The 25,769-nt window shown below is 46.3% G+C and overlaps 1 protein-coding gene across 1 annotated transcript in view; it reads left to right on the forward strand.

Annotated features, from left to right (window-relative positions):
- The first annotated feature begins 1,672 nt into the window (after window positions 1–1,672).
- Window positions 1,673–25,769, forward strand: part of SRRM4 (serine/arginine repetitive matrix 4) — a 115,918-nt gene continuing 91,821 nt past the window's right edge. Inside the window, exon 1 of the mRNA XM_081892404.1 lies at window positions 1,673–2,360. Coding sequence (XP_081748530.1) covers window positions 2,230–2,360 — 131 coding nt within the window. The 5' untranslated portion in view covers window positions 1,673–2,229. The remainder of the gene's footprint in view (window positions 2,361–25,769) is intronic.

Consider the following 25,769-nt stretch of genomic DNA (forward strand, 5'->3'; position numbering starts at 1 on the left):
AGGAAGCCGGCTTTTTTCCACAGACAGCTTTCCGGGTTATGCGGCCAGCATGACTAAACCGCTTCTGCCGCAACGGAACACTGTAATGGAAGCCAGAGTGCATGGAAACACCATTTACCTTCCCACCACAGTGGTACCTATTTATCTACTTGCACATGTGTGCTTTCGAACTGCTAGGTTGGCAGGAGCTGGGACAGAGTAAAGGGAGCACACCCCACCACGGGGATTTGAACCGCCAACCTTCTGATTGGCAAGCCCAAGAGGCTCAGCGGTTTAGACCACAGTGCCCTCTTGCCACTGTGAGGACATGATGCTGGACTAGATGGGCCTTTGGCTGCATACAGCAGAGCTTTCCTTATGGTGTATATCTTTTATAGGTTGTAGAAGAAATAGAAGAACAATATGAACCCCCTCCCCCAGTTTTCCTATCGCCGACCCCAGGAAGTGTTACAGAAGTACATTGATGAGGAGTCATGTCCCACCAACCAGGTTCTTTTCCATACATCTTCTGTTCTCCCACACCTGAGTGAAACCCCCATTGAACACAGTGAGGATTTCTTTTGAGTAAACATGCTTTGGATGAGACTGTGTAAACCATAGGACTGATATCAGCTGGGATGTTTCAGATCAGGTAGGAGCGGAACACAATGGGAAAGATATCTGTATCTCCACACACACCCTTAATGGGCCATTTTGAGTGGAAACTGCCAGGAAAGGAAAGCATTGACTTGATTGATGGATTTCAGATTGAAGTGATTGATGAGACACATTGGCTGACCTGGGGGTGGCAGTCACAACCTAGCCCACCTCACTGGATCACGATGCTGAAAGGTCAGAAAGGGTAGATCCACTCACACAACCTAGAGCTCCTTGGAAGAAAGGTAAGGATACAAATATCACAAGTAAATAATATAAAGCCCCAAACATACAAAATTGATGCTGCAGACATGGCTGGGGGTTGGACTAGATGACGGGATGGGTCAACTCTACAGTTTTATAAATCTATGATTCTAAGCCTGAAATCTCCCTTCCTTTCCCAGCCCACAAAAAGTAACAGGGACGTTAGGCTTTAGGGTATCACAAGATTCTATTGGTTGTATGCAGCAAAGTTCTACTCAAAGTAGACCCATTGAAATTAAGGGACCTAAGTTGCCCATCTATTTCCACGTGTCTAGAACTAAAACTGAACGCAACCTGTTTTTAGTTGCAATTCGTTTTTAGCTTACTTTTTTTTTTGAGGGGGGAGGTTAGATATGGCAATTTAATTTTTCGTTAAAAGGCTTGATTAGCATTGTTTTTGGGACAATCACATGTACAGTATATAATTTATCACAGCTTATTCGAATACATTTTTTTCAGTTGACGTTTAAACAGTTGTTTTTACTGATAATTTCACTGTTTTATTTTATTTTTGTTAACCGCTTTCAGGCTTTATTTTATTTCGCAGTCGGGCGGGACATAATAAATTTCGTGAAACGAACAAAGTGCAAGCTCAAGCCTTTGTGTTTGCCTGCGACAGACTCTGAGTCCTTAGGAAGTGCCATTGCGCTGAGCACTTAAGGGCCTGTCCTTACCCCGCCTCTCTCCAAAATAGGGGGGGGCGGTTGAGGTTATTTAATTAGGCTTGTTCCTTCCCTCCCTCCCCGATTCTGCTGGGGGCGGGGAAGAGATGCATACAAGCAGCTGGAGGGGCGAGCGTGAGTTTCTGCTCATTTCCTCCCCTTCTCAATTAAATCGTGTCTGAGTCAGCGCCTCGCCCTGTCCTCCCCACCCCCGTTCTCCCCTCCCAGGCCATTGACAGGCACACGCCCGGAGGACCCGGGGACCAGCCGCCCTTTGTGATGCTGATTCGGGCTGGAGGAGCCCCTCCGTCTTTTGTCTGATGTTTTCCAAGCAGACGGAGGACGAGAGAGCGCAGCAGCAGCTCTTGAAAATTGACCAGCCCCCCCGAGCTGCGCGTCACATCGGAGCAAAGACAAAACGCCCGCCTGCCTGGGCTTAGCGCGCACGCACAGCCGGGTCGGGAGGCAGACGGAGGCGCTTCCCTTACACAGGGCTCGGTGATTCCCCCCAAAAAATATTGTCGATCCAGGCTATTACCCCGCCAGGGCAAACCGTCTTAGGTAGGCGCTGGCCAGGTGAGAGAGCCCCCGGGCTTGGAGAGGCGGAAATGTAACATTTCAGCACCCTGGACAGTTCCGAGCGCGGCGGCGCTTTGACGGTCGGGCCATGGCGAGCGTCCAGCAGGGCGAAAAGCAGCTGTTCGAGAAGTTCTGGAGAGGGACCTTCAAAGCCGTGGCCACGCCAAGACCCGGCAGCGTCATCGTGGCCAGCATCACCTCCCGCAAGCCCCTGGCCAGGTAGGAAACTTGTTCGCATTGCTCTGTTTTTGAAGCTAGACCGGCTGCCTCCTTCCTCTCCTTCCGCGGTTTATTCTGTTTTATTCCAACATGCTGGGGCAAGGGGGAGACTGACCGTTTTGTAAGGGAAGAGCTTTGAAAATAGTGCTTTTACTCTCTGCGTTTTAGTAGATCTGTTGTTGTTTTTAATCTTGCTTTAATTCTGTTATACTTTCTAACTATTAATTTGCATATGCTTTTCCGCCTTCTATGTTTTATCTGCATTGTGTAAGCCGCCTTGACCCCTGGTCTTGGGGGAAAGGCGGGATATAAATAAACAAATAAATAAATGTTTAACCGCATGTTTTATTGGTGACTTCTCTGTCTTGACTGATGTATTTCTCTGTGGTTTGGGTTTTCAATGTAGTATATGTATTTTGCTTCCCCCGTTATCTTACTATGTTTTATGTAAGCTACTCAAGGATTTTGCATATTAAATGGTAAATAAAAATTATCGAGGACGAGGACCCTTTGCTCCAGCCCTGTGGGTGCAGGGAGTCAGGGACCCTCTCGCCTTCTGTTTGATCAATGGCTAAGAGATCTTCCCTAATTGGGGTAGATCAAGGGTTTGTGAGAGTCTGTGTGTAAATGAGGAGGTGGATGTGGAAACTTTTCCTGGACCGGTAGAAATTAAGAACCTGCAGGAGCATATCAGATACCTGAATGCTGGTGGTTGGCTTATTAAGGAGCAAGGAAGGTTTTGGACTTGAGCTTTGATGAATATACCCAATCTCTCTGTATGTTCGAGTTTTAATGACTTTTTTAAAAAAAGCACCATATTTAATATATGGTCATAATAATATCCAGACCTGCATCCTTTCATCCCACCCTGCAGAATTCAGGATGGGGTGGGTTAGATCCTGAAAAATGTACATCAGGAATAAACAACGACTCTTCCCTGGTTTTGTGCACCGAGCATCTCTGTGAATGGAGGAGGTGGGCATGAAAACTTTTTCTAGACCAGCTGGGCTTTGGTGGGAGCAGGGGAGCTAAAGAGTAGCATCTGCAAGAGCAAATCAAATATATTGATTATGAAGGTGGTGATGGTTGGGTTTTAGAGGCAAGATAGGTTTGGGGGTTGAGCCTTGATGATGTGCCTATTCTCCGGTCAATCTGAAACAGATTTAATGGCATTAAAAAAACACAACTTTTTGTAAATGTACAGTTACTTTCCTCCACTACCCAACATTCAGGATAGGGTGAGCAAGGGACTGAAACTGATGCATCTAGAACACAGCAAGTGTGCCCTGGTTTGGGAATGACTAAAAAAAAGATACTGTATTAGAATTGCATCCACCTAATCACAAAAATTCAGGAGTGCGGAAGAATGGCAGAGGAGTCTGACCTTTTAGTCCCTTTTGTAAAAAGCCATGATGTATGAGCAACTGGATGTTTGAAAAATAAAGTTGGGCTTACTGATCTGTGGTGCTCTGACCTTTAAAAGGTGTAAAGTCCAAAGGTGAAGGTGATGAGGAAGGAAATTGTATGTGGTACACATACATATTATTAAACTATTCAGAGGTTTATTTGCAATTATATATATTTTTAAAGGATATTTTTAATGATTTCAATATTTGTTTTTAAATGTTTCCTTGTAATGAAAAAACTGAAAACGTTATAGCTTTGTTCTTTTTGTAAACTCCTTTGAGCTTTTATTATTTACTTTATTGCATTTATATCCCTCATTTTCTCTCTCCAAGGATCTCAGGGTAGCATGCATGCTCCTTATTTAATCTCCACAACAACCTTGTGAGGTAGGCTAGGCTGAGAGACAGCCACTGACCCAAGGTCACCCTGTGAGCTTCATGGCCAAGTGGAAATTTGAACCCTTGTCCCCTCCAGGTCCTACTCTGACACTCTAACCACTACATTACCACTGGCTTTTATTTTATTACCATCAAGTGTTATAGCAATCTTGGGGAATAAATAAATAAATCGGCGCATACATTTTGCTAAATAAATAAATGGGGCTGAAAGACAAGAGCATTTTTCAAATAAAACTCCCTGAGCTGCACACTGGGGAGTTTGTTGACACTGGAGTTTCCTGCACTGCTGTTTCGCAACATTTCTGCTAGAATTCAGGAGGATTACCCATAGGACTGAGCTGCAGCTCTTCCAAGAGGCTTAGGGCAAGTACAGCAATCTATGTGGCTTCTCCCAGATTATTGCATGGATAAGCGCAAGAATTGGCACTCTTGCCAAGTGGGGCTTATAGGGGCTGGTGGCACTGGAGGGTCAAACAAAACCCCCATGCAGAGGTCTTCTCCACCCCAGCACATAAATGCCATTTTGAGTGCAAACATTTGTCCAGGCTTTGGGTCCATCTCTGTGATGGTGCTTCCGTTGCTTTCACAGTCTAGGAAAAGGTGTTGATATGGAACAGCGTACATAATTCTCCACTATCACTGGCATTAGGAACAGCTAGCTATTGAGCCTGTGAAGCAACTTGATCACTCAGTGGAAGTGCACCTGCATTGCATGCAGAAGTTCCCTGGTTCCATGCCCAGGATCTCCAGGTAGGACTTCCATTCTGAAACCCTTGAGAGCCACTCCCAGTCAGTTTATATAGTATTGAGCTGGATGGATGAATTGTCTGATTCAATATGGTGAAGGACCATAGCTCAGTAGGTTGAGCATCTGTTTTGCATGCAGAAGGTCCCAGGTTCAATCCCCAATGGCATCTCCAGGTAGGGCTGAGAAAGATTCCCCATCTAAAACCCTAGAGAGCCACCAGTCCAACTCATTATACGGCAGCTCCTTAAGTTCCCATTGGTTGCATTTGGGTTGGTTGCTCATTTCCTTTCTGGAAAGGAGACGGAAAACTGTCAATCTGCTTCTCTAGAGGGTCTTTCATAAAGCACTTTGGTTCCTTAGCCACATATAACTTCTGAGGGCGAATCTTCCATACCTATGAACTTCTTACCGATAACTGATAGCTTCCTTCAAGAATCTGACCATCTGTGTATATTGGAGGTGGTAAAGGGCTGGTTGTCCCAGCATCAAATTTAAGGTTTGGATCCAATTTTCCTAGGGCTGACGGAGGTTGTAGCCCAAAAAGTCTGGAAGGCACCAGGCTGATATAGCTTATTCAAGAGAATATAGTGACCTCTGGGAATGCAGGCATTGACTATCTATAAAGAATAACATTCTTACAGCATTTCTGTTCTTGTTGAGAAGGAAGGAGGTGTGGTGCTTGCAAAATCTTTAGAGAGGGACAATTTGGAAACAGAGGCTTTGTTTCATTCATCATAAGAACATAAGAGTTTGCTGGTCACCATCACTGCTTCTTGTGGGAGTGAGTTTAACTATGTGCCTTGTGAAAAAATACGTTCTTTTACCAGCCCTGAATAGACAACAAAGAGAAAGGATACATTGACTGTGGTCACGATTCCTTACAATTTATATTTTGCACTGTAGTTTTTAATCTTATGTTAAAGACCAGTATTACATCTGCTGGGCTCCCAAAGTGTGTATATTGCAGCAATTAACCATAATGACAAGCAAACATCGACAGCTAGAATGAAGCGCTCTGAAGCAATAGGTGCTAACGTTTGAAAGCCCAAATCCCTGTACACAAGCTTGTCTCCCACACTTCCCATTTGTTACGCCATTAGAAGCATTAAAAAAAACCTACAAAAGCACCGCTTACATCATTTCCCTCCTTATTGCAGTGAGAAGGTACCATCTATTAAAATAATGGTTTGAGAAAACCTCCTCATATTGGGTAAAAATATCTCACAAAACGAAAGCCCAATGAGATCTGACTCCTATGGATGACTCCTGGAACATTTGATTGCCTTTCATTATCTGTGCCCAAAGTAATCATGTGCAAGTCTTTATTTCAGATGGGTGACTCATGCCAACATTCACATACCTGCTGCCCACTGTATGTATTGGATCCCAACATCACCGTTGGCAGAGGCTGATGGGAATTGTAGTCCAAAACATAGAGGATAGGCTGCATCCTTGCTAGACTGCCTTAGTTCCTCTTTCATTTCCTCTTTTTCCTTCCAGCCTTTCTCAACCTGTGGGTCCCCAGATGTTGTTGAACTACAACTCCCATCACCCCTAGCTAGCAAGGCCAGAGCTCAGGGATGATGGGCGTTGTAGTCCAACAACACCTGGGGACCCACAGGTTGAGAACCGCTTTAAACTATTTCTTCATTGTTTTATTTTTTAAAAAATGCATATCTCCACCCCAATTTAGTTTCTGATATTTGCAAATGGACATTGGCTCAGTGATAGAGTATCTACAGTACCTTGCATGCTGGAGATTCCAGATTCAATCCCTGGCATCTCCAGGTAGGACTGGGAATGCCTTATATCTGCAACACACATACACCCCTGAGCCTCTGCCAGTCAGTGTAGACAACACTGAGCTGGATGGTCTGATTCAGTACAAGGCAGCTTCCCGGATTCCTGTGTGCTGCCTCTTGAAATCGTTTACACTTAACCATTTGTAATGCTTGAAAATCTTTTTAATAAATCTCATTCCGGATGGGAAGATGGTTATCAACTGATAAACGAGCTCAAGCATGAGCACAAGTGTTGGAGAAAGTGACCCTCACCTCCCTCATTATTAAAAATGCCCTGCAATTGAACATATGCATGCATTAGCAGAGATAAATGCCCAGACTGCCTCCGGGGTATTTGAAGAGCTATGGCGACACTGATCCAGCCTTGAACCGACTTTCTGAGTGGGGCAGTTAAGGCGGGTGCTAGTGATGATGCTGTCAGGGTTGCTGGGCATCTTGTTGGAGGGCAGCATTGCCAAGCTCTGGCGAAACAGATTGTGGGCTGCTTTGGGGGACAATGATACAGGGAAGCTCTCAGCTCACTGGCAAAGGACTGGGAGGGAAGAGTGCAGCTCTAGATAACAAGATCTTCTTAGGAGACCGGCTAATGACTGCCTGCATCTGTTGTTGTAACAAAGACTGCAGAGGCGGTCAAGGTCTCATTCTCTGATGGCATTTTCATCCCAGACCTTTTACTGTCAGGTTAATGCAGGGAAAGGAACACTGAATCCCTGGGCTTGTTCCTGACATCTAATTCTTTTTCTTTTTTGAATACAAATTCTGATTATATTAATCCAGAGCAAATCTCACCTGGCAGGAGACCAGGGGTCACCTTGATTCCTTTTGTATCATAATCCCTAATGTTGATTGGAGTTGAACTACAGATGTCCTGACAGTGGAGGGGAATCCCTATTTTCTAACATGAAAAGAGGTGTTGCTGCTGTTTATTGTCACAGTCAGTATACTCTATAAGCATTTTTTAAGATATACAGGACTCTGCCCCAAAGATCTTGTAATTGAAAGTGGGAGAGGAAGCAAAAGAAGAAGAGAAAGAAAAGGAGGAGCCACAGGATTTGCAGAGGATGAGTACTAAAATATTGATATGAAGTCTAAGCTATCGCATGGAGAAGAGACAGAGTAATGACAGGCATAGCAGAAACGGTGGTATAAGATAGCATAAGAACACAACGAGAGAAGTAAAATTTAAAAGGAGAAGTCACATACGGGTGGAGGGAAGTCGTTTTTATTCTTTTTATGTCCTCTTATTTTGTATTGATTATTCTATGCGATATGTCGATATTTGAAGTTTGTTTTTGCAATCAATCAATCAATCAATAGGATTTGCAGAGGGTGAACGGGGTGGTTAGCAAGGAGGGAAACAGTTAACATTGTTTTGTCTTGGTTCCAATTCAGGTTCAGTTGCAAGGAAGCTTGCCCCAGTTAAGGCCAAAGAAGGTTCAGTAACCAAGTCAGCACAAATGGCTACTAGCCACAATGGCTGTGCTCTCCCTCCACAGACAGACAGATGCAGCAATGCTTCTGAATACCAGTTGATGAAAGCCACAGGAGGGGAGAGAGCTCTTGTGCTCAGATCCTGCTTGCATCTGGTTGGCCATTGGGAGAACAGGATACTGGACTAGATGGGCCATGGGCCTGATCCTGCAGGGGTCTTCCCACATTCTTAAATGAACCGACTGTTTCATTTTTGGTTCTCATGAGAAAATGTAAATGCAAGAGGCAGTTTAATCAAATAATAATAATAATAATAATAATAATAATAATAATAATAATAATAGCTTTGTATGCAAACCTTTAAATCAAAGGTTAGAAAGGAGATGTGTCGACTCAAGCCAGCAAAAACTTAGTCCGGTGATTCCCAATTGGTGGTCCATGGTGTCGAACTTGCGTTCGACTGAGCGACTCTTCCAGTCGAGTCCTCCGGAATCGCCTCTGACGTGATTAACGACCTGAGCCTCTGATAAGGCTCCAAGCACGTTCCCCCATTACGCAGGGTATCCAGCCCAGGGAAGGATGAGAAGTTTATGAGCTACATTGCTAAAGAGTTTTATTCCTAACTACGCAGACAGAAAAGAAATATACATGTTCTCTCTGTGAAAGCAGAGAGCAACTGAAAAACAAAGGAACAGGAAACCAGTAACATCACATTCATCTCCTGTCTTCCTTGAGACTTCCAACAGCCTGGAATGTCTCTGGAATGTAAACAGAGTCTTGTGACTCCAAGAGCACTGCACAGTGGCAACACACAGAAACCAACACATGGACCCTGGGGATCTACATAACCCACCGAAGGGGCCCAGGGCACCATTCACATAAAGACTACCATAGAGACAGGGCTTTTTTTCCCCAGCCAGAACTCACCAGAACTCCATTCCGGCCATTGCCATTATAAGAGAACAAGGGAGGCGTTCATGGTGAGTTCCAGCACCTCTTTTTCTAGAAAGACAGCACTGCATAGAGATATCTAAATTTTCAAAAGAAGGGGGTCCATGGCTTGGCTTTTGAAAATCAGGGAATTCATAGTACTTGGCTACATGGGAACCACTGACTTAGTCTTGAACACCCACCTCCATAACCCAGCAGTTGGTTGTGCCCATCAGGACTGGTGGGTGGAAGGCAGAGAGACCAACAGGAGGCGGAGCCAGAGCCCATGACAGAAAAGGCTCAGAGCCAACCAATTCTAGTTTTGCACTCATCCCCCTCCTTGCTGAGTTCCACAAAGGCAATACAGTGGTACCTCGGGTTAAGAACTGAATATGTTCTGGAGGTCCGTTCTTAACCTGAAACTGTTCTTAACCTCAAGCACCACTTTAGCTAACGGGGCCTCCCCCTGCCACTGTGCCACCGCCGAGTGATTTCTGTTCTCATCCTGAAGCAAAGTTTTTAACCCAAGGTACTATTTCTGGGTTAGCAGAGTCTGTAACCTGAAACGTCTGTAACCTAAGGTACCACTGTACTGCCACTAAGGAGAAGGAAGCTGGTGGCCTCTCTGGACTGGGTGTCAGGTAGGAACAGCTTGGTTAAAATGGCCTCATGGGCCAAATGGAGAGGCTTGGTGGGCCAGATTAGGCCTGTGGGCTGGCAGTTTCCAACCCTTTATATAAAGGCACAGACATCCTTCCATGCAAGGTGGGGTTGCCGTCTCCCCCCCCCCCCAAAGAGGCTTCAAAGAAATGAACGAACAAGGAGCGATTTATCTCACAACCAACAGAAGCTTCTGTAAGCCTCTTGCTTAAGAGCAAAGCATCGATGTGCTTTTTCATGTCTGCAAACTGTTAGTGTTGGAAACGGATAAGCCAAACGGGAACAGGCGCCTTTATGTTCAGAAGAATGTACCTGCTCATAATGAGGAGCTTTCTCTAATAAATAAGGATGTAAAAAAGAGACCTGCTAGGATCAGAGCAAAGGGCCACCTAGTTAGTCCTGCATCCCACAGCGGCCAATCAGATGGCTCGTAGTCGGGCCGTGATGAGAGTAATAGTCCTCTTCTGCCTGTGTGTCCCTAGCAACCAACATTTAGAGGTATCCTGTCTCTGATAATCTAGGGAAGATGTAGCCAACCGTCACCAGCAGCCAGTGATAGCCTTCTCCTCAATATTCACTTCAAAAAAAGGATATCGTGGGAAATAGTTCATATTGGAGGGATATGTGCCTAGAAAAAATAATACAGTGGTACCTCGGGTTAAGTACTTAATTCGTTCCGGAGGTCTGTTCTTAACCTGAAACTGTTCTAAACCTGAAGCACCACTTTAGCTAATGGGGCCTCCCGCTGCTGCCGCGCCGCCGGAGCACAATTTCTGTTCTCATCCTGAAGCAAAGTTCTTAACTCGAGGTACTATTTCTGGGTTAGCGGAGTCTGTAACCTGAAGCGTATGTAACCCGAGGTACATTATTATTATTAATTAAATTTGTATTCTGCTCTATATACCCATAGGTCTTAGGGCAGTTCACAACATAGAATTACAGTAAAAAAACCACCACAAAATACATAATAAAAAATAAGAACAAAAACAAACTGGTAATCCCCCAATATAAACTAATTCCCTCTCTACTTTATCCTCACGACAACCCTACAAGGTAGGTTAGGCTGAGAGACAGAGACAAGGTTGCCCAATGAGCTTCAGCATGGCTGAGTGGAGGTGGGGGTGATTTGAGCCTTGGTTCTCCCAGGCACTGCTCCCTTGTACTCTAACCACTACACCACATTGCTGGTGCTCATTCCAGAGGCGAGCAATGAAGGTGATGGGGAGGGGATGAAGTGGGGAGATGGCGTTTGCGGGGAGAGGCAGGGAGATTGAAATGAGACACAGTGGGTGGTTGTGGGTGCTCACGAACCATCTCTTTTTGATGCCTTGGGTGCCTGCCATTAACTTCATCCTCTGACGCCTGAGAAATTCTGCTAGTTGACTGCAGTTTTGAACAAAGATGAAGATGCTTTTGTAGATGGGTTGTTGTTTTTTATATTATCCTGGAAATTCACTGCCGCACAGCTAATTCCAGAACCTTTCTCTTTATTACAGTCAGCTAGCAGGCAGCTTCCCCCCCCCCCCATGCTATTTTGAAAGAAACACACTTGCAGAGAGAGAGAGAGAGATGGAAAGCATTGGTCTGTATCCATCACTGCCTCTCTCCCTTTCCAATCTGAGTCTTTGGGGCAAAGCAGCACAATGAAATCTAGCATGAAATAATGCGAATTTGCAAGGGTGCTTTATGCATGTGGCTTTTAAAGCGATGAAGGCCGTTCCCCAGGTCAACATGGCAGAAAAATCACGTCTGCAACTGAGTGTATGCTTGAAAGATGACTGTAGCCAACTCTGGCTCTCTGGGCCTCTTTGCACTCTACTAAAGGTAAAGGGACCCCTGACCATTAGGTCCAGTCGTGACCGACTCTGGGGTTGCGGCGCTCATCTCGCTTTACTGGCCAAGGGAGCCGGTGTACAGCTTCCAGGTCATGTGGCCAGCAGGACTAAGCCGCTTCTGGCGAGCCAGAGCAGCGCACGGAAACGCCGTTTACCTTCCCGCTGGAGTGGTACCTATTTATCTACTTGCACTTTGACGTGCTTTTGAACTGCTAGGTTGGCAGGAGCAGGGACCAAGCAATGGGAGCTCACCCCGTCGTGGGGATTCGAACTGCCGACCTTCTGATCGGCAAATCCTAGGCCCTGTGGTTTAACCCACAGAGCCACCCGCGTCCCTTCTTGCACTCTACTACTTCCTTGCAAACCCAGCTTCAAGCAGGATTATTTCCCAGGGAAGTCTGCTGCATAGAGCAGGTTCTTACCTAAGCTCTCATCCAGCAAACGTGGTTTTGTCTCTCTCCTGACTGTTGCATTATACATATCAGGAGTGGGGAACCTTTTGGCCTGGAGGCCAAACACCCCACACTTGACACTGTATGTAATACAGACCAGTGGAGAATCACAGAATCATAGTTGGGACGGATCCTGAGGATCATTTAGTAGTCTGACCCCCTGCAAGGCAGGAATATCAGCTGTCCCTTATGGGGATCGAACCTGCAACCTTGGTGTCATCAGCACCATACCCTAACCAGGGACCACCTCTTTCCATATGAACTGCCCCGGACCCTGAGATTATCTTCTGAGGCCCTCCTTCATGTGCCTCCTTCACAAGGGATCCGGAGGCCGGCAACATGAGAACAGGACCTTTTCTGCAGTGGCTCCCTGTCTGTGGAATGCTCTCCCTAGAAAATTTTGCCTGGCACCTTTAGGCACCAGGCAAAAATGTTCCTTTTTAACCAGGCCTTTGGTTGATCTGTTTGACATCCTGCACCCTTTTATGGGACGAGGGTGGCACTGTGGGTTAAACCACAGAGCCTAGGGCTTGCTGATCAGAAGGTCGGCAGTTCGAATCCCCGTGACGGGGTTAGCTCCCATTGCTCAGTCTCTGCTTCTGCCAACCTAGCAGTTTGAAAGCACATCAAAGTGCAAGTAGATAAATAGGTATCGCTCTGGCGAGAAGGTAAACGGCGTTTCTGTGCACTGCTCTGGTTCGCCAGAAGTGGCTTAGTCATGCTGGCCACATGACCTGGAAGCTGTACACCGGCTCCCTCGGCCAGTAAAGCGAGATGAGCGCTGCAACCTCAGAGTCACCTGTGACTGGACCTAACGGTCAGGGGTCCCTTTACCTTTTACCCTTTTCAAATGTGGCTCTTGGGGGGGGTGTTAGTGGGTTGTTGTTTTTATTCTGATTATATATGTTGTGATATTTTCTGTGAACAGCCTTTAGACCTCTGGGTATAGGGTGGTATATGAACTCAATTATTATTAATATTAATATTAATATTAATAATAATAATAATAATAATCATCCTCCAACTGAGCTATTCATGCTCAGTAGCATTCTGCTAGCCTGCCATGCTGGCTAAGGTCTCCATCATGCTATAACCTATGGTGAGTACGAGCTGACCTGATAGAAGTTTATTAAATGATACATGTTATGGAGGAACCAGACAGAGAAAAGTTTCTCTCCCTCTTTCATCAGACTAGAACTGGTGGGCATCCCATGAAAAGGAATGTTGGAATATTAAGGGCAGTTAAGAAAAAAGAACCTTTTCTCGCAGCACATAGTTAAAATAGACTGTAACTATTTATTCATTTGTGCTTTTATCCTGTACTGTATTTTTATCTTGCGAACTGCCCTGAGACCTTTTGATGCAAATCTAATCCATCAATCAGTCTGTGGAACTCTCTGCCACAGGAGGCAGGGATGGCAGCCGACTTGAATGGCTTTCTAAGAGGACTGGACAAATTCATGGAGGACGGGAAGGCAGCCAGTGGGCACTAGCTAGGAAGGCTCTGCAATGCTTCTGAATATGGGTGATCAGAAGCCACAGGGGGGGAAGAGGGCTCTTATGCTCAGATCCTGCATGCATCTATGGGCATCTCTGGGTGGCCACTATGAGAACAGGATGCTGGACTCAATGGGCCACTGGCCTGATCCATTGGGGTCCTGCTAAGTTCTTATGTGCTTACATTCTCCATAGTAGAATTCTCACCTTTGTCTGTGTGGCTTTCCTGATGGGAATTCAGAGGCGGGGGGGGGGGGGTTTCTTCTCAAACCATTTTATTTTGTCAAGCAATTTCTCCTCCAGCAATTTATTTTGTTATTTTGTCGGCCGATCTATATATCTATATCTATATATTTTTTCCTAAGCAATTTCTGCTCATCCGTTCCCTTGCCAAACTCAGGCAGCACGTAAAAGCTTTCAGAAGTGGCAACTCCGAGGAAATTGCACCCATTCTGATCCAAGAAATTCAACAATCGTTTTTTGACTTTCTTTTCTTCCTTCCTTCCTTCCTTCCTTCCTTCCTTCCTTCCTTCCTTCCTTCCTTCCTTCCTTCCTTCCTTCCTCCCTGTAAACCCCCCCCCCTAAGTTCTGCTCTATCGGATGCTCATTGGGGAAATTAAAGTGGGGGGAGGAGGGGGGAAGTAATTTAGAGGCAACTGCCAGCCTCATCATCTTAAAAGAAGAAAGAGATTGTCATATTGACAGAACAGAGAGCATCTCCCTCCTCTGTTCCTCTCCCCATTTGGTTCAATCAAATTTTGTGGCGTCGTACCCAAAGATCTGCCTGCAATTCTAACCTTCGCTTGCCTGGAATATATTCAAAGGCTGTTGCGGGTGGCCCAGTCTACCTTTCATTCTTTTCCCTTTGACAGCCTGTGGTTATGACCACTTGGCTATCTCGAGAGCTCCATAATGGATGATCGGGCTCTCAGAACTGATGGGTGTTTTGCTCGGAGGAGTAATTGATGTCATCTCTGCCTCTTATGGGGCGCGGTTCTTCCCCCCTACACACACACACACACACACACACTGCAAACCACAACCTTCAAGTTAAATATGTACCGTAAGATGAAGAGCTGGGTGCTATTTCCATATTTCTTGAAAAAAGCGTGATTGGTTTTGAATCACCGGTCAGGCCGCGCTGCCATTTATCGCCAAAGGCTTAGCCTGCAGTGAGGTCGCCTTATTAGACGAATTAAATGTTACGTACATTGTCTTTTGATCTTTATGGGCTCCAATACTCCTGTCTGGATGCTGCGATTTCAGGTAGAGGATTCACTTTCCAGAGAATTTCTATTTCCCCCCACTCAAAAAATGAAAAAGCAAGATTCTAGTCCTTGTTGCTAGGAAACTAGCCTGAAAGTGTGTGAGCAAGGCCTGGTGAATTCACCAAAGCCACAAGAGTGTGGAGACTGTGCAGGATTCCCAGTGGTACAGTGGTACCTCGGGTTACATACGCTTCAGGTTACACACTCCGCTAGCCTAGAAATAGTGCTTCAGGTTAAGAACAGAAATCGGGCTCTGGCAGCGCGGCGGCAGCAGCAGGAGGCCCCATTAGTTAAAGTGGTGCTTTAGGTTAAGAACAGTTTCAGGTTAAGTACAGACCTCCGGAACGAATTAAGTAGTTAACCCGAGGTACCACTGTGATGTTCCAAGTTCTAAAAGTGACCACTGGACGAGCATAGTGGTAATCATAGAAAAGGTACTCTATGTTTGATATATCCTCTATATACTGAGAGATGGTGGAATTATTGCTTCTACTAGTTGCAAAAAAATGTCTCTTACACTGGGTCTGGGCTTAGGAAAATTTGAGAAGACCGATTTTAGGCGATTTAGAACCAGACTCCATTTTGGAGTTGATGTTAAGTTAATCTCATATTGGTCAAGAAGCGGTTGCTTAAGTGTATATTCTTGTCCTCTGTTAAGGATATGTTGCCATGAATCCTGGATAGCATCTTGCAACTCTGTTCTTCTGTCCAATTTATAGATGGAGTTGGTTTTAGATCATTCAAGGCTACAGGTATCACCCAAATTCATTCATTCATTCATTCATCTTACACTGATATACCAGTTTTCCACCAATGAGCTCCACATGGCTCTCTCCCCCCCCCCACACACTTTAAATTCACAACAACCTTTTGAGGTAGGGTAGCTTGAGAGCTGGTAATGACTGGCCCCAAACCACCCAATGAGCTCCATGCCTGAGTGGGGTTTTGAACTCAGTTCCCCTCGGTCCCAAGATCTGACACTAACGTAGGGACAAGGAAGCTGTGCCCATCCTTGGCTTTATCTCATTCAGGTGGGGGAAGTCTAGAGGGAGATAAAGAAAACATGGGGAGCAGCTCCAATGGTAAGAGAAGGGGGAAAGTCATCTGTGAGTTCAAACCACTGGCAAGAGCAATCTCTCTTCCCCACTCAGAACCTGCTGGCCCCTTCGGCCCTCCCAATAAAATATTTGAGGGGGTTGGGCCTCCCCAAAGTTGATGGGCATTGCCATTCAAATAGGGTGTGTGCACCGCGTTATGTGATCGATTAAGCAGGGCAGAGCTTACCTGCCCTCCCCCCAATATTTTATTCAAGTTGGCACCCTTGGAAGGAGGTGTCGGAAAGAAAGAAAGGCGTGCCAAAAGAGGGGAAAACAGTGTCAATGAGAGAGAGAAATGGGGTGTCAGAGCCACAGAGGAGGAGAAGAAGAAGAAGAGTTTGGATTTGATATCCCGCTTTATCAGTACCCAAAGGCATCTCAAAGCAGCTAACAATCTCCTTTCCCTTCCTACCCCACAACAAACACTCTGTGAGGTGAGTGGGGCTGAGGGACTTCAAAGAAGTGTGACTGGCCCAAGGTCACCCAGCAGCTGCATGTGGAGGAGCGGGGAAGCGAACCCGGTTCACCAGATTACAGTCTACTGCTCTTAAACACTACACCACACTGGGTGTCAGAAAGAGAGAGGAAATGGGATGTCAAAAAGAGAAAGGAAAAAAGATACAGTGGTACCTCGGGTTACATACACTTCAGGTTACAGACTCCACTAACCCAGAAATAGTACCTCGGGTTAAGAACTTTGCTTCAGGATGAGAACAGAAATTGTGCTCCGGTGGCGTGGTGGCAGTGGAAGGCCCCATTAGCTAAAGTGGTGCTTCAGGTTAAGAACAGTTTCAGGTTAAGAACGGATCTCCGGAACGAATTAAGTACTTAACCCGAGGTACCACTGTATTGCCAGAAAGAGAAGAAAAGGGGTCCCAGAAAGAGAAAGGGGTGTGAATGAGAGTGATACAGAGATACAGAGAGAATGAGAATGAGAAAGGTGTGCCAGAAACTAAGAGAAATAAAAGGGGCTGCCCGACTCACTTTGGCCTTTGTCTCACCCCACCACTGGCTCTGGTCCTCAACAAGAAAAACATTTCACACACACACACCTGCTGTGTAGCGCAGGTTGACTGCAATACACCCAGCCCAGGCGTAGAATTTCCATATGTTTTTCTGAGCCTTGAGACATACAGACCTGCCTTTGCAAGAAGTCTGAGCCCATAAACTTTTCCAAGGGCCCTTCTTCCCAGGCAGCTGTAGCTTGACATACCTGCAAAGACTCCCTTGCCAATATCATTGTGATGAGGTACACACAATCCTTTCTGGGTTGAATGCCTCTCATACAGAACATGGTGGTGGAGACACAAGATTTCCTTGGTGTACATGTTTCGATTAAGGAAAAAAAAAGTCAAGCGGCACAATTGCAAACATGAATATCAATTGTCCAGAAGCAATTACTTTCTGTCCTGAGACGATCCTTTGACATCCAGATAATCGTGGGACACACTGATTGATTTTGACAGTGGAGAGAATAAAAAAATGATGGTTTTTTGAAATCCGGCCGAGTGATCCTTTTAATGCTAACGTTAACTAATTCATACTTCCTGAAACAATTCGAAAATGCAGCTATCCATCAAAATTTGCGTTTCTCCAGATTTTGCAATGCATTTCTCCATCCAAAAACTGCACACCCACCCAAAATACTTTATATCAGCGGAAAGTGTGCCATAATTTTTTTTAATATATTTGTGAAACCTCTTTATTAACTGCCAGTCCAGGAGTTGGCACCGCCCATCAGCTGCCCCTCCTCTTCAGTCTCTGTGTTGTGCCTTGTATAACTCAGCAGGGAGGAGGCTAAGGACAAAGCTACAATTAGTCGGCCCTGCCTGCTCTGGCGCCATCTACTGTTGGCCTCCCTGCCTTCCACCTTACCAGACCCAATGAACCACAAACAGCTGCTACTGCCTGCAGATACCTTTTTATCAGAAGGGCCCTTCCGTATGATACAGGAATCATGTCTTTGCATGTCGAGACCCCGCAGCCACCCCCTCGTAAAGAATAAGACACCAGGACACAGATACTATGTTAATGTTATTGGGCAAATTTTGGCCACAACTTTATTGATTACAGACTGTGAGCGGTATTGGCTTAGGCATTGAATGGACCCGACTATATCTGACTCCTGCCCGATGTGCAGGAAGTCCGGTAGGGGTAAACCACTGGATGGAGGAGCCCTGTCAATGCGTACCAACTCGAGCTCCCCCAGATATTCCCGTCGGGGTCATGTCGTGGCCCTAGCTCCGCCCTGGGCTTTGGACAAGATACACACCCCCAGATTCCTTTAACGGAATACCCTTAAGCTTGGAGGGGGAGGTGATGGCCACACCTCCCTCCCCCATCAATTTTGCCAAGTGGAAAAATTCCTACCAGGCCCCTCAACGGCGACCAACCAAGGTTGATAGCAAGGCCAATGAAAAAGTAAAGCTGAAAATTTGGGAGGGAGGGCAGGAGTTTAAAGCAGCGAGCCAAGAGAAAGCCCTCCGGTTCGCGCCACTGTTTAAATTGTTCCCGGCCACGCCCCAGCCACCGGATTAGGTGGCTGGCGATGACGCGGCTGGGATACCCCGGGCAACATGGGACTTCGTCCCCCACCCCGGAGGAGAGGGCGTGGCCACGCAGTCCACCACAACTCCTCCCCACAGGTAAGTGGAGCAGACTTAGAGTGGCAGCACCTATTCTTTGGCATACCCTCCAACATTTCTCTGATGAAAATCATTCCATAATGATAATTTTGATAATTTTACTATTTATACACATGCGGCTCGGGGGTCGCATAACTCCATACCCTCCAACATTTCTCCAGTAAATATAGGGGCATTGTAAGGAAAGGGGGGGCATTCCAGGATCAAATCAGAAACTGGGACAGCTTCTCTAATTCAGGGACAACCCTGGAAAATAGGGACACTCTTCTCGCACATCAGGCAGGCACTTTCTCTAGTGTGTTTTTGGTGTGTGTGGTAGGATCTCCAGCCTTTTAAGTGGAGATCTTTATCACACTCCTGTCTCCGTAATCAGATTTGAAATTGTTTTCACGTATGGAATTGGTTTGGATCGTTTGTGTGTGTTCTAACTGGGTTTTTAGTGCTGCCGATGCTTTGACTGTGAAATTGCTCCGAGATATTTTATGGGAAGTGATTCACCAATGCTTGTCAGATAAAACACAAGGCTACTATTTTCAGCAGAAGCTTCTTATGTTTTGTAATAGTTCAGGCACATGTTTAAAGCACATTTCCCCTCCCCTCAAAAAAATAAGTAAAAAGGAAACATGGGAACTGTAGTTTTTAAGGGTGCTGGGAATTGTAGATCTGTGAGGGTTAAGCTACACTACCCAAGATTCTTGGGTGGGGAAAATGTATGCTTTAAAAGTCTGGTATATCCATAGCCTTAGACCTGCACCTAGCAAGTTCCTAATAAATTCAATTTCTTCCGTGTTTCAGCTCCTGTGTTGGGCTCACCCGATATCAAGTTTTCAGCTCCTTTGGGGCTGCTTGCTCTGCACAGGCCTCAATGTCAGACTGATGTCTTTGCCTGAGAAAAAGCAAGAGGGGTTTATTTCAGACTTGGCCAGGAGGAGTAGAAGTGGGGCATTTGGTAGGGGGCAGAAGGCTTTCTTTTCTTTGCAAGAACGCAGCACTGGGCGAGAGGCACCATCTGTGAAGTGGTGTGAGAGGCTTTGTATCGAATGGGGGGAACTGTCAGATGAAAATCCAGTTTTGAAGGATGCCTGCTCTCCAGAATTTGACAGGGAGGGGAGGTGGAATAAGCAGGCATGCTTTGCATTCAGTGGAAATGGGGAGTTTCATGAGACCGCGAGGCTCTCTGCCAGAGAATTTTCAAAACAGACATCTGGCCAAGAAAGCATCATGGAACATTTGCCCCTTAGTTTGTTGAAATGTTAGCTCATCTGTGCCTGGCCACAGACGCATTAATGTGCTTTTGATTTTCTGTCTCCATTTTCTTCTCTGAGGTTCCTCAGGGAGGAAGGGTGGGGAGAAGATTTAATAAGTTAAATAAATAAAAAATACTGTGGCCAGCTAAAGATTCCACCACCACCTCGTTCAACTGCCTGCGTCAACAAAGCCAAGAACGAGAGTATGGACACATTTGTCATTTGGAATACTTGTGTGTACAGTTCTGGTTTCTGGTCACCTTCGCTCCGAAAGGATATTGAAAAGTGGGAAATGGTTCGGCAAAAGGTGACCCAAATGATCGAGGGGATGAAGGAAGGTTCTGGGTTTGGGACTTTTTAAGTATAAGGGGGAAAGGCAAGTGTTGTTGTTGTTTAGTCGTGTCTGACTCTTTGTGATCCCCTGACCAGAGCACGCCAGGCACTCCTGTCTTCCACTGCCTCCCACAGTTTGGTCAGACTCATGCTGATAGCTTCAAGAACACTGTCCAACCATCTCGTCCTCTGTCGTCCCCTTCTCCTTGTGCCCTCCATCTTCCCCAGCATCAGGGTCTTTTCCAGGGAGTCTTCTCTTCTCATGATTTGGCCAAGGTATTGGAACCGCAGCTTCAGGATCTGTCCTTCCAGTGAGCACTCGGGGCTGATTTCCTTCAGAATGGAGAGGTTTGATCTTCTTGCAGTCCACGGGACTCTCAAGAGTCTCCTCCAGCACCAGAATTCAAAAGCATCAATTCTTCGGCGATCAGCCTTCTTTATGGTCCAGCTCTCACTTCCATACATCACTACTGGGAAAACCATAGCTTTTACTATACGGACCTTTGTTGGCAAGGTGATGTCTCTGCTTTTTAAGATGCTGTCTAGAAAGGCAAGTAGGAGGATGCAAGTGAAGTTTACTGAATTATGCGTGGCAGGGAGAGAATGGATAACAAGAAAGTTGTTATCCCTTTCTCATAAAACTAGAACTCGCAGGCCTCCAACAAACGGTGGGAGATCCAAGACATCTTCTCTACACAGGGCATTGTTAAACTATGGAACTCCCTCCCACAAGAGGTAGCGATGGCCACCAATTTGGATGCCTTTAAAAGAGGGTTGGACACATTCATGGAAGACAAGGCTACCAATGGCTACTAGTCACAATGGCTATGCTCTGCCTCCAGAAGCAGAACAACACAATGAGCCACTATAACCTGCTAAATTTTACTTGGACTTCCCGGTTCAGAAAACCGGGCTCAGGGTGGCTAACAACAAATTCAAAACACGTAATTGATACAACAAAAAACAGCATAAAATACAGTATAAAACATGAATAACAATAAATTCAGAATTCAAAAATCAATTTGGGAGAAAATCCATCCAATAAAACATTAGATGATCACCAGGGCTAGCTGGCTAAATTAGTCCTATTTGGGCCAGCGAGGAAACCAGGGGAGAATTATTACCAGAGCGGGTAATCTTCATAAAAGGGAGGGGGAGGAAAGGAAAGGGAATAAAAAATCAAGCTAAGTTCAAATTGAAAGCCAGGTGGAATAACTCTGTCTTACAGGCCCTGTGGAAGGAAGTTAAATCCTGCAGGGCCCTGGTCTCATGGGACAGAGCATTCCACCAGGTTGGAGCCATCACTGAGAAGGCCCTGGCTCTGGTGGAGGATAATCTGACTTCCTTAGGGCCCGGGACCTCTAATGATTATTCATGGTCCTTAAGGTCCTGTGCGGGCCATACCAGGAGAGGCGGTCCCATAAATACGAGGGCCCTAAGCCACAAAGGGCTTTAAAGGTCAAAACCAGCAGGGGGGAACATGATGAGACTTAGGAGAGGGAAGCTGATAGGGCCAGTTGTAGGTAAGAAGGCTGGCTGGCTGAGGTCAGTGGGGCACTGCTCCAGCTGCTCTAACAGAGCAACCTCTGCTGTCTGGATGCAAACTCAAGCCCCCTGGGTCTGCCAGACAGCCAGGGGTCATCTGCTTGGCGCTGCCAAGCCAGAAACCTGATTCCCTTCCCGCTGGGGGAAGAGAATGCATCAGGTTGCATTTTATTGTGAAGGAAGGGGAAAAGCGACAGGTGTGTGTTCCAGCTGTCAGTCTGGCGAGATGGTGAGTTTATTGGTTTTAACTCATGCAGAGATGTTGATCCTAGCCTTCACCTGCATTGGGTTAGAATGGGTTGGGGGCGTTGTCCAGCCCGGGGGCCGCATTCTGTTCTGGGGAAGCTTGCGGGGGCTGTGGGCTGGTGGAACAGAAGCCGAAGTGAATCAAGCAGCATAGGTTTAAAAAAAAAGTGTTTATTTATTGCATTGATATCCTACCTTTCTCTCTGAGGAGCTCAAGGTGCCATGCATGGTTCTCCCCCTCCTCCTTATTTAATCCCCACTATAACCCTGGCGCTGTGGGTTAAACCACAGAGCCTAGGACTTGCCGATCAGAAGGTCAGTGGTTCGAATCCCCATGATGGGGTGAGCTCCCGTTGCTCGGTCCTTGCTCCTGCCAACCTAGCAGTTTGAAAGCACGTCAAAGTGCAAGTAGATAAATAGGTACCACTCTGGCGGGAAGGTAAACGGCGTTTCCGTGCGCTGCTCTGGTTCGCCAGAAGCGGCTTAGTCATGCTGGCCACATGACCCGGAAGCTGTACGGGTCATTTATTGGCTTCCTCAGCCAATAAAGCAAGATGAGCGCCGCAACCCCAGAGTCGGTCACGACTGGACCCACTGGTCAGGGGTTCCTTTACTTTTTTATAACCCTGCCAGGCTAAGAGGCGATGACTGGCTCAAAAAGCCCAGGGAGGTCCATGGCTTCCTTTGCTTGGGGGTCACCTAACTCCATACCCTCCAACATTTCTCTGCTGAAAAGAGGGATTTCCTTAGAAAAAGCAGGACATCCTGGGATCAAATCAGAAACTGGGACGGTTTCTGTAAATCTGGGACTGTCCCTGGAAAATAGGGACACTTAGAGCAGGGGTCAGCAAACTTTTTCAGCAGGGGGCCAGTCCACTGTCCCTCAGACCTTGTGGGGGGCCGGACTATATTTTGAAGAAGCAAAGTTCTTAACCCTATGCCCCACAAATAACCTAGAGATGCATTTTAAATAAAAGGACACATTCTACTCATGTAAAAACACGCTGATTCCCGGACCGTCCGCGGGCTGGATTGAGAAGGCGATCGGGCCGGATCCAGCCCCCGGGCCTTAGTTTGCCTACCCATGACTTAGAGGGTCTGCACTCATCCAGCCTGCCATTGTCCCTGGCAGTGATTGGACATGTTTCCAGTCCCTGTGTTAAACACTCTGGGCCATTTATTCTAATTGCTGCCAGCGTTCCTCAAAGAAGCCGAAATTGAAACATACCTGGCTTGTCTTTGTTTATCTGGGGAAAAAATAAGAGGTGGAGGGAAGGCCCCCCCCCCCCCGTTTTTGCCTCCTCCTTCCCTCCTTCATATAGATTCTTGTAAATGTTTTGCAGTGAGGCCTGGGGCTTTTGGTTTCCCCTGTGCGGTCGGAACAATGTCTCTCTGCGAATGGATTATTGAGCTGCTTGTACCGTGGCAGAATAAATAAGACAATCGGGAGAAAGGACTTTTTCCAATTAACCTTTCCTGGAGCTTGTCAGATCCTGGCATTGAGGCCTGAAGCGGGGACAGAAAACCACTTCACATCTTCTCCTTCGTGTCTTGGATCTGCTGCTGGCATGACCTCTGGTTGCAGCTCCCTGGCCTAGGTGGACCTTTGTCAACATTCTCCAACCTGGTGCCCTCCAGACCAGGGGGGTCCCCAAACATTTTTGAAGCTGTGCACCCTTGGTTTCATAAACCAGTAACACGATAAAATTCAAAACAGTAACCATTTACAGTGGTACCTCAGGTTAAGTACGTAATTCGTTCCGGAGGTCCGTACTTAGCCTGAAACTGTTCTTAACCTGAAGCACCACTTTAGCTAATGGGGCCTCCTGCTGCTGCCGCACCGCCGGAGCACATTTTCTGTTCTCATCCTGAAGCAAAGTTCTTAACCTGAAGCAGTATTTCTGGGTTAGCGGAGTGTGTAACCTGAAGCGTATGTAACCTGAAGCGTATGTAACCTGAAGTGTATGTAACCTGAAGCGTATGTAACCCGAGGTACCACTGTATTCAAAATCCGATTGAAATGATTTAGTTTGATTAATTCAACAAAACTGATGGACTTGATCTAGGAATGCCAGCTTTTCAAGATCTGTTTGGCACCTCCAGCACCCCACCTGCTGCCACCCCCTTGCCTCTTGGCACCCCCTGAGATAATCCTACCACCACCACCTCAGGAGACAGTGCCCCCCACTTCGTCACCCACTGCTGCTGATGTCTGAAACTACAACTCTTGGTCTGGAGATCAAGCCTTATGAGGAACGGTTGTTGGTGCTGTGTTTGTTTAGCCAGAAGAAGAGAAGGCTGAGATGGCCATCTTCGAATACAGTGGTACCTCGGGTTACAGATGCTTCAGGTTACATACGCTTCAGGTTACAGACTCTGCTAACCCAGAAATAGTACCTCGGGTTAAGAACTTTGTTTCAGGATGAGAACAGAAATCGTGCTCTGGCAGCACGGCAGCAACAGGAGGCCCCATTAGCTAAAGTGGTGCTTCAGGTTAAGAACAGCTTCAGGTTAAGAACGGACCTTCAGAATGAGCTTGTTTTCTGCTGCTCCAGAGGGCAGGGCCTGAACCAATGGATTCAAATGATAAGAGAGGAGATTCTCTTAGGGAGAATTTTATGAGGGTAAGAGCTGTTTGACAATGGAACCGACTACAGTCCTACCTGGGAAGTCGAATAGAATCTGTTCCAGAAGTCCATTCAACTTCCAAAATGTTCGGAAACCAAAGCGCGGCTTCTGATTGGCTGCAGGAAGCTCCTGCAGCCAATTGGGAGCTGCGGAAGCTGCACTGGCTGTTCGGCTTCCGAAAATCGTTCGAAAACTGGAACACTCACTTCTGGGTTCTGATTGTTCAGGAGCCGATTTGTTTGGGAGCCAAGGCGTTTGGGAGCCAAGGTACAACTGTACAACAGCAGTTTGTGGAATCTCCTTTGTTCGAGGTTTTGAAACAGAGGTTGGATAGGGATTCTGGAATTCCTGCATTGCAGGGGGCTGGGCTGGATATCCTTTAAGGTCTCGTCCAATTCTACAAATCTATTATTCTAACCCCTCTCACCCGCAGCCAACCATTCTCTCTGCCCTCAATTCCGAGCAAATACTATTCAGAGTCAGCTACAGAAGGAGAAGAACATAGGCATTGTGGGTAGCAGTGACATGACTTGCTTCTTATTTATGTCTGGAAATATTGAATCTGGCATCTGACAATTTATTGCTTGGTTGGCTTCAACAGCTTTCGTCCAGATGATTACCGAATCTGCATTTTTCTAAGCTCAGGTAGTGCACATATTGCCGTAGTGTAGTGCCGATACCAAAACAAAGACTTCGTTGTTTCATTGTCAGGTGGCTGTGATCAGGTTTTTTTGTGTGAGTTGATTGGGTCTTGACGAATGATCGGAGTTGTCCCAGAAAATATGTCTAAAGACCATGTGATCTATGATTTCCGGCTTCTCGCTGTGATTACTATCATTGCTACTGCCACTACTACAACTGGGCCTTGCAACAAAATGTTGCAGCATAAAGCACGATCCTTTAGATTCCATCCACTCTGTTCTGTTCCCTCTCTTACCCTGGCTTCCCATTTCCCTCCTGCCAATAGCCAGCCAACATCCCATTACCAGTAAGTAATGCTCACTTCTCATTTTGCTCTTTGGGAATTCTTCCTCCTTTGACTCTCCCCTCCTCCCCCAAAAAAACCCCCACTTCTGCAAACTTTGGAGTTTGCAATCCTATCCCACTGATACTTCTTACTTTAGCTTGGACATGCCCTTCTGGATACATAAGCAATGGCACTCTGTCTGAAGGTCAACACTAGAGGGCTATAAAAGGACAGGAGACATGAATAAGAATTAAATAGCTTCTTGCCTAATCA

This window comes from Podarcis melisellensis (genome assembly GCF_964234715.1).
Source record: "Podarcis melisellensis genome assembly, chromosome: 16".
Lineage (NCBI taxonomy): Eukaryota > Metazoa > Chordata > Lepidosauria > Squamata > Lacertidae > Podarcis > Podarcis melisellensis.